This window comes from Accipiter gentilis, chromosome 25, assembly GCF_929443795.1.
Source record: "Accipiter gentilis chromosome 25, bAccGen1.1, whole genome shotgun sequence".
In the NCBI taxonomy this organism is placed as follows: Eukaryota; Metazoa; Chordata; class Aves; order Accipitriformes; family Accipitridae; genus Astur; species Astur gentilis.
The window spans coordinates 16,784,431-16,794,128 of NC_064904.1; the positions used below are offsets into that span (position 1 = coordinate 16,784,431).

The 9,698-nt window shown below is 36.3% G+C and overlaps 1 protein-coding gene across 1 annotated transcript in view; it reads left to right on the forward strand.

Moving 5' to 3' along the window:
• C25H14orf39 (chromosome 25 C14orf39 homolog) overlaps positions 1–9,254 on the forward strand; it is a 34,818-nt gene extending 25,564 nt beyond the window's left edge. The window contains exons 13-20 of the mRNA XM_049828312.1: positions 142–221; positions 2,320–2,405; positions 2,501–2,565; positions 3,691–3,758; positions 5,440–5,597; positions 6,134–6,269; positions 7,762–7,819; positions 9,052–9,254. Coding sequence (XP_049684269.1) covers positions 142–221; positions 2,320–2,405; positions 2,501–2,565; positions 3,691–3,758; positions 5,440–5,597; positions 6,134–6,269; positions 7,762–7,819; positions 9,052–9,254 — 854 coding nt within the window. The remainder of the gene's footprint in view (positions 1–141; positions 222–2,319; positions 2,406–2,500; positions 2,566–3,690; positions 3,759–5,439; positions 5,598–6,133; positions 6,270–7,761; positions 7,820–9,051) is intronic.
• Positions 9,255–9,698: the final 444 nt, after the last annotated feature.

A 9,698-nucleotide genomic window follows, 5' to 3' on the forward strand; every position in this document is an offset into this window, starting at 1 on the left:
CTTTCATATTTTGTGATAATTTTCTTTTAGCTCTCTATTAACAGGAAAACCTATAAGCTTTGCTTGCAAGTTCAGTTTAACAATGCCATGCTTTGGATACTTAATCCTATTAACAGTATTAAGTAATATTTGTCAATTTAGGGAGAGAAGAAAGAGAAAAGCCTGTGGAACTTTCAGTGGCCACTAGCAGTTCCTCCAGCCTTGCAGAAAATTCATCACAGGTATGCAGCTCTCCCACTGGTAAAAACATGAGATTATATAATCTGTTTTATGTGGTTGTTTGAATTTAAAACACTTCACATATACCTAGTGCTATTATATTTTACATAAAACTTGTTAACACTGTAATCAGTACGCTAATCTTGGTAATCTGCTATTACTTGGTAATCATAATAAAAATCTTTCTTTGGTGCCATTTCTAATTCAGCTGAAAATATGTATGTTCTTACAAAGTGCAACTTGTAGTAGTTATAGTAAGCATTCTAATGCCAAACTTGAGGTGGACCATCTATCCAATTAATTTTGTATAATAGTTTTTAAAATTTAGAATAATCTTTGTAGATTCGCTTGGCTGTATGTAGCAAATTTTTTTTAATTCCAAAGGAGGAACATAATCTCCTATTACTTATTAATTGTCAGCCGTCTACTCCATAATGAAGGGTTTCATAAAGGACTAAATGTGCAGGGTGCTATAGAGGACTGCCTACTGTTAACAGCTCAGTTCTGAGGTTTAACTAGAAACAAAAATCTGGGCTGAGAGGAATAAAACCATGAGAAGTATTGCTTTGTACATTTGTGGAGTCCACAACTACATTTTCCATCTCTCACCCATAAACAAATAGATCCTATGGCAGGTTTTTTGAAAAGGTGGAGTATATTGCAGCTTAATATCTTAAATATAAAAACACAATAAACCAATCCAGAAACAAGTTGGAGGAACAACTTGCACAGTTAAGAAAACCAGTAATAAAATCTCATTAAGTGCAAGAACGTTCATAGGACCAGTAGATTGTTAAAGTATAAAAGGAGTACTCAGATAAGGTAAGGTCATAGGAGATAAAATAGTTTGCAACTGTGTTTGCTGTGCAGAAGCTCAGGGAAGTTTCTATACCAAAACCTTTCTTTATAAGGGACATCTCACTGGGTCTATTTAAAACCAGATTTTAATGAACAACAAAAATCATCAAGTAAAAAATTAAGAGAACCAGTTGTGATTTTCTTAAGAATTTCAAGGGAACTCAAGGATGAAGTGAGTGAATAACTAAATGGTTTAGAGTGGAGCCTGTGATAGAAGAAGAAGCCTTCATAAGATAAGGCAACTTGAAGGGCAATGGCTAGACTGAGTGGAACAAGACCAGGAGAAATTTCAAGCAATTCTGATTTGCGACTGGCTGAGGGAGTTGAACATGATGAGGATGATGGAAGGGCTGTTGTCAGGGTAATCCAGAGATGAAGATGAGAACCTGGGACCTAGGATTGCACTTAGAGAATAGTGGGAAGCAGTGAGTCAAGGTTAAGGGAACTTTAAGAAAGGATGGTGGCAACAAGGAAAAGAAGATGGAGTCTGAGGTAAAATAAAAAGACTGGAAGAAAGAAGGTTGCTATGCTTCAGAAAAGGCGTGCTATAAACTACAGGAGTTGAGTGGCAGACAGAGCTGCATAACTAGCCCTTTTGTCCCCCACCCCGAATTGAATTAAATTTGATACTTTTTGCAAATTAAAACCAAACTAGAACTAGCAGCTCCCTGTGAAATAATGTGTTATCTGATGCTGAGGCATAGATTCCTAGTGCCATTCTGCCCTGAAGGCATAAATACATGCTACATATAAGAGTTAGGGCTTCTGATCTGATGAAAATCTGTGAGGCAGGAGTATTTCCATGTTCTCTGCAGTTTTTCAATCCACAGAGGAGACACTTACTTACTGATGTGCATACTCACTTTGGCTTTGGTGGTGGAGACAGGCCTGGCTCCAGCTCTTTCTGTGTTGTCAGGCAGGAGCAATCTGGCTGCAGTAGTAGAAAACCTGGATAAAGTTTGTAAATTATGTTATGTTATTTGTGTGAGAGAGAAGTTAATTATTCACATCTAGTTGTCAGTGCTGTGAATGAGACTTTATAAAAAATGATAGAAGTGGTTTTGGGTATCATGCTGTTAAAATGTAGGTAAAGCAAAGATAGGCAAAAAAGTTTTTATGTCGCCTGACCCCTAAAGAGTGGTTAAAAGAAGGGATTACCACAGTCTAAGGAGAAATCAGAGTGATATTGTTGAAATGACAATTTCATATGCTGCCTCATTTGAATTTTTTGCTATGTTTTAGATGGTTATTGACACTGCAGGGACTAATAACCCACAAATTGCCCAAGTTCCATCAATGGCAAGCTTACAAAACCAAATGCAGTTCAGGTAGGTTTTCTTTAATATGAAGTAGTTTTCATTCTTGAGATAGAGGTTTATGGAAATAATCCATATTTTGACAAACAGTAATTTTTGTCTTTTAGACTGGTAATTCCTCCAAAGCAGATGACTTCCAATCAACAGTTTGAGAGTGAAAAGGCAGTAATAGGTACAGTATCGCTATAATTTTTTTTGATAGATTGTGCTGTTACTGTATGCTGGATCACATAATTATAATAGGGAGAATTCTAGGGGCTAAATTTTCATTCTGGTATTAAGTGGGCCACCATTTGTATTCCTTTTCCACCTTGATTATTTAGTTCAAACTTTGAGTATAGCAGACAGGCAGTGTCCTAATTTAGTTGACTTAACTGCTTTGTAATGTGGGATTCATTCTGCATTGACCATTGCTAATGACAGGAATCTTCCAACATCTCTTGTAAATCCATGCTCTGGTCTCAAATTACTTGGGTAAAAAGAAATCCAGTCTGAAAATCTGCCCAGAAGGCACTAGAAAATGCAGAGAAAGGGGATATAATAAACTCAGTAATTTAGGAATCTTGAAGCATCAGATTAAGATTATTAAAGATGAAAATTAACTTGAGAAATACATACAGAATGCTTACAGAAACAAAACAGGGTAGTTACAAATGCACCTATAGTTTTTGAAAGTACCAGGCACTGAGTTTCAATTTCAAATTTTTTTTTCTAATTATACTGCCAATTTAGATGCATGTAAAAAATTGTAGTCTATTTTGTTTATAAATAGGATCCTAATCATGTGTCCTGAAACACAGGATCTTAACCCACAGTGCCTGAAAGGCTGCCCAGTCTCCAGCTTAGAGCAGAAAGTCTGATAACATTCTTCTAATTTCTCATCCTGGCTTTTGCCCAGTTCCTTAAGATACACTTCATTAGTGTCATATGGATGTGCTTTTTATATTGTTTCCACCTGGTTTCTATTGACTGGTATTGGCACTCTCAGAGGGCAATAGCTGGATTAGACAAACATAGTACCTCGGGGAACAATAGCTAGGTTTGAAGAACATACCAAACTATATGAAGCAGCCTAAGCATTGCTTTAACTGTAGGGAGTAAGCAACAGAACGAGAGGTAACTATCATGGACATAGCCACAAAGTGGGTTATTATGAAAACTACAGTCAGAACACTTCCTTACCAATAGCAATGCCAAGTTAGTGAACCTTTCTCAAGGATTCTTTCCCACAATGTAATTTTTATTTATCCATTTAAAATGCTGTTATAATAAAAGCAGTGCTGTCTTTTTTGTATAGCAACCCAAGAGGCCAAATGTGGTGATAAAGCAGAAGATGAGCCAAAGGATTCTTTGTATATACCTCAAGTAAGCAAAGCATTTCATATGTAATAAGTAATTCTTTTATTTAGAATAGTCAAAGTATCTTGACATATTTTAATCTATTGGCAAGAGGTAAGTCCCAGAAATTGGCAAAGTGACTCATCATAAGGCACCCAACAGGTGAGAAGCCAATCAACGCCTTCTGATTACTAATATAGTGATCATTGCTCTTGATCATGTTAGTGTTCTGTGGGTTTTTATGCTACCTTAACAGTAGGCTATTTAGGATGACTGTCCTATGTACTTCATAGTTTTTGTATAAATCGGTGCATATAATTTTCTTCAGTGTGAGCTGATGAAATGTTTTAAAAAAAATGTTTGCATTTGAAACTTGTTTCTCCCACAGAACTATACTAAATAGGCTCTGTGCTGGCTACAGCATTTGTATGGCTCCAGTGGTACTGCTTTTACTAGCTGTGCCTGAATGTGAGATCAAGCTCACTGTGCCACAGTATTCAAGCCAGTTGTGTGTACAGCTTGCATATACAGGTGATATGAAGATGTGGTTTAACACTGGCCAGCAGCTGAGCACCACACAGCCACTTGCTCACTCCCCCCACAGTGGGATGGGGAAGAGAATCAGAAGGGTAAACGTGCAAAAACTTGTGGGTTGAGATAAAGACAGTTTAATAGGTATAGCAAAAGCTATGCACACTAGCAAAACAAAATAAGGAATTCATTCACTACATCCCATCTACAGGCAGTTGTTTAGCCATTTCCAGGAATGTAGGGCTTCATCCCATGTAAGGGTTACTTGGGAAGGTAGATTCCATAACTACAAACATCCCTCCCTTCCTCCTTCTTCCCTGCACCTTTTATTGCTCAGTGTGACATCATATGGTGTGGAATACCCCTTTGGTCAGTTGAGGTCAGCTGTCCCTGCTGTGTCCCCTCCCAATTTCTTGTGCACCTCCAACCTACTCACTGGCAGGGAGGGCAGCATGAGAAGCAGAAAAGGCCTTGACATCATGTGAGCGCTGTTCAGCAATAACCAAAACATCCCTGTATTATCAATGCTGTTTTCATCACAAATCCAAAATATAGCACCATATAAGCTATGAACTCTCAGCCAAAACCAGTACACAAGATTGAGTTTAAGATACTTCTTATCTTCTGGTTGGCTCACTACAGGCTGATGCCTGCAGGCAGCTGGTGGAGAAGAATGTCTTTAAAACAATATTGAGTCTGGTGGAAATTGCTCCACCAAATCCAAGAGCTACATTCTCATTTAGCATTTTCTGAGGAAGAGGAATTATCTCAGTCAACTGAAATACATTCTGATGGTGATATTCCTTTATTTCACTAGGGAGTATCAAGAGGATTCCAGTGTGACTTTAAACATTACGCTAAGAACTACTTTAGAGTGAAATAGTTCTTTTATTCAAAATCAGTGTTTTCAGTTCACGAGTTTCTTTATTTTTTGGATGAAAATTGTCGCACATAGTTTCATTGACAAGGAGTCCATTTTAAATTAGATAAATTAAGGTTACAGTTTTAAGTACGGTAAATATGTCACTGTGAGCATTTAATTAAAATCCTTTTATTTTTCATGAGAATATAAATAACTAAGCATAAAACATATAATGAATATATTTATAGCTAAACGGACTAATGATATTTGGGGAAATTTTATATGCCACAAACATTGTATATTTATTTTTAATAGGACATACACACATATTTTACGTCAAATGAAGATAATCCTGACGCAGCAGAAGAAAGTGCAGAAGATTTTTTAAGAGCACCTGAAACACCTGAGTTTGTAGGAACACCTAACTCAAAGGGGAAGAAAACCCAGTTCCCTAAAACACCTTCATTTGACTTGTACGATACCAGCTTTTGTTTTGATTTTGAGCAAAGTTGTATTGATGTTTATTGTAAGAGCATTTCTGCTGTTTTTGAAAGATACTATAGTAAGAGTTCTCTAGAAATATTTTCTGAAAATATTCAATTTTTTTTTCTGAGTTACGCTAGGTAATTTATTAGATTTTCTTCTTACAGTATCATTTCCACTTGAAGCTGTTTTGAAAGAGGGAAACTCTGCTTAGAAATATATGAGACACAGGTTCTTTGTAGCTCCTTTGCTAAAGCAGTTGTCTTTTCCTGCAGTAATATTTGTTACACCAATTTCTGTCTTTAAACAGTTTTTCTGGTAAAAGAGTAAGCAATTGGTAAGAACACCACCTCACTTTCCTTTAAAGAGTTGTGTGACCTGTACTGTGTTGCAAGGAACAATTATTGATAGCTTTGGAAATCTAAAAAAGTGACAAAACAGAAAAATTAAAAATAGAAAAAAAAAAGCCATCTATGCTACTTTTTAAAACTATTAATGTAGTTTTTCTTCCTTTCTGTCTTTACAGCACTCACGATTTAGGTTGTGAAGAAGGAACATCAAAATCTCCTGCTTTCTTTTCTCTCATGAACTTCTCCCAGAAGTCACCTGGCTTTAATTTATTTGATTCTTCTGTGTTTGGGGCAGAACATTCATCTGATGAGGTAAAAATGAGTACTTGAGAATATTAAACTTCCACAAAGCAAAATATGCTAAAAAACCAGCATTGACAGTGAATGAGGTTTTTCAGACTGGTTATCTTTGTAGCAAATAATTGTTTTACTCGATTGCTTAATTTTACATTTGATATCCTTTGAAAATGCTTATCTCCTTTCCTGGTGATCTCCCTGTGATGACTTCTGATCAGGTATGAATCTTTCCAATATGGGCAAAATTGGATCTTGCGCAAATATACAGGTGACTAGATTCATAAGAAGGCTTCTGGTTCAGCGTTGCAATGCAAAACTTTAGGTAGCCTAACAGAATTCACAACTCACATGCCTATCCTGTGTGGTTTTGTCTTGCTGAAGTGGGGAATCAGGTACTTACAACCCACCCCCCCCCCTGAGAAAAGGAAGAAAGGACTATCAGGAATATTGAAGAGCAAATATGGATTAGCTATACTTAAATGGTGGAGACAGATAGGCAACTAATTGGAACCCGGAGTGAAATCCAGGTGTTCCTTTTCCTTTGCAGGTTCCCTAACTACAGTGCTCTAGAGTAATTTTTACTCTCCTGGGCTAATAGGTAGATAATTGGGTATTCAGGATAGATGTGTGTCAGTGCATAGTGCAGTGATTAGGTATCACTGCTGGCAATGTAGATTCAAAACCCATTATGCAAATAAGGGATCTGAACCCAGTTATCTCCTATTTTAGTGGGTGTGCTCAGTCTTGAGGTTACTAGATAAAAGCTGAAGGAGGGAAGAGGGAAAATACTGTTTTATTTTGTGCTTGGCAAGATATGTGTTGTTGGTAACTCCTAACATAAGCTGTGTGTAGGAGAGAATACATCAGTGAGTAGTTTGTGAATTGTTTAGGAATGAGGTAGGTATTAAGTCACCACCTAGTACTGTCAGAACCCATGTAATTTTGTGCCTACTCAGTGGCAGAAACCAAGAATTTACCAGCCTGTAGCAGTCATGTATGATTCTCTGAAGTCAGATGGGAGTTTTGAAGGACTTAAGTATCTATTATAAATCTAGCCTAAGAACTCTTCTCAGGAGTGACAAGTGGTTATTCTGCTACTCTTTCTTGCCAATATCAGGTCCTACTCAGTAGGCAGTAATTATGCTGTTGCTTAGAGGTTTTCTAAAATGTCACAGAATTAAATAATTTTTAATCTTTTCCATTTAAAAAACAGCAGTAGACCAGATCAGATTTTGGTCTGTTCTCAATCTGATGTTTTTTCCAGAAGAATGGAGGGGAGTGTGTTTGCAGACATAGGTTTCATGGTATTTGCTTATCTCATCAAAGAGTTCACGTTGCAACTTTAGGGACTGATATATACATTTAAAAGCAGATTTTGTGAAGGCTGCTAACATTCACTGGAACAGTGTCTTACTCACCAAAAGCAAATGACCTTATTACATATCAGCATTAGAGCTTATCTTTTGTCTTTCTCATTTGTTAAATAAAATGGCTGTTTACATTTCAGACAGAGGAAAGTTACTCTGTGGGAAACTTGAACCCTCTGTCCCCACACAAAGTTATTGGTAAGTCTGAAACTCAGTGTATACCAGCTGTCTTCTACTTGTACTTGTGTGATTGACAAGCTCGTGATCCTGCTCCACAAGGCAGCTGTGGTTGTCTAAAAGGATGTTCAGTTCTGATATTATAGTTCAGTGGTTTATTGTGTTCATTTGTGTTTTGACTAGCTTAAATCTTTCCCTGCATGTTTGCCTTCAAATGTATGAGATGTCATGAAAAAAGAGGTATAAGAAAGAAAGAAATAGGGATAGTGTTAGGTGGGTTTGAAGCAAACTGAGAGGAGCTGCAAAGGAGAAGAAAAATTCAAGTGTCAAAGCTTTTTCACTGATAAAAAGAACAGTTCTTTTAATGCAAAAAGCTATAGTACTTGGTAAATACTACTTTTTAACTTAAGGCTACCAGCTTAGTGTTGGAAAGAGTACATCCATTGGGTTTTTTCCTCCCTCAACTAAAATAAAAATAAAGTTTCCATTTCATTAAAGAAATCTTGATAGTAAACTGACTTCCATCAGTTTAAACCATTGGAGGTACACAATGTAAAAATAGCACAAGTGAGAGAGAGGAGAATCAGACTTACAGTATCTGCCACTCATAGTAAGTGAGCCACACACATTTACACATTCTGATGTGAAATCCTGGCTTTACTGAAATGAAAGGCCAATTTTTTGTGATATCAATAAGATGAAAGCTTACTCTTGATCACATGCTTCTCTGAAGGGAACTACTTTTTTTTTTGAGGTGCTGCGAGTGCAAAGCTACTTTTTTGAATAATAATGCATGAATATAAGGTTGTATGCATATATAACTGTTGTAGAGAAAAGTGTGTGAATTTTGTGTTACTAAATAGAAATTTCGGGTGTTTTTCTCTCTGTAGCTTTGTGTCTCCAGTATCTCAAAGACTGATTGCATTGTTCTCTAGAGAAGAAAGAATCTGCAAAAATGTATCAGTTTACAAAGATCTCAGTTGCTTAGTATTCAAAACGTTTCACCCAGTATATCATGCAGAAGTGTTTTGTTGTTCTAAATCATTCGAGTACTTCACGCTTCATTCTATGTAGATTCTAATAATGCCATCCTAGAAGTACCATTTCTAGTGCAGAAATAAACACACAACTGTACGCTGACATTCAGTGGGATGTTGGGAGTACAGTATTATTAAAGAAGCATATTATGCTGAGTGCAGTATTCTTTCAGTAAGTTTTAATCTAATAATTAATATAATATGTATTCCACATAGGAAGCTTGTTTGGGAAATCAGAAAGTGAGGATGCATTTGCCTTTCCCTTCCCCTCGGAATCAACTTCTCATGCATTTGAAGATGGAAAAGATGACTTTAATTTTCCATTTGCATTTGGACAGGATCAGAGATCATCACGCTCTCCTTCTGTGAAAGGTTTTCATTCTTCCTTACAAAATACAAAGCCATTTACATTCTTTTGAATACCTTTGACATCCTTTTAAATTCTTTTCCTACTTAGCCTTGACAAATGTTTTCAGTTTCTTAAGTTAAAGTACAAAGCATTTCATCTTCTCCTTTCATTTCATGTAAGAATACATTATTGCAATTGCTGCAAGAGCATGTGTATGTTCGTCAGGCACACATGTTTTGAGATGCAGCTTTTATTTTTCTTATTCATTTTCTAGATATGTTGTTTTCATAAAATATTATGATACACTCTCACTAAATTGGTACTTACAAGCAGCAGAAATATCATTTTACAGTAGTGTGTCAAGTTAATTCAATATCTGTGAGAGAGCATCTAAACTTCTAGATGAGTACTTTCAGCTTCTGATATAAACTAAATAACTTGTGTTAGTAGAAGTACCTGTTTATTGTAGCAGTAAAAGCTGAATTTGAGTTAAAGACAATGTTCTTAAATTAGC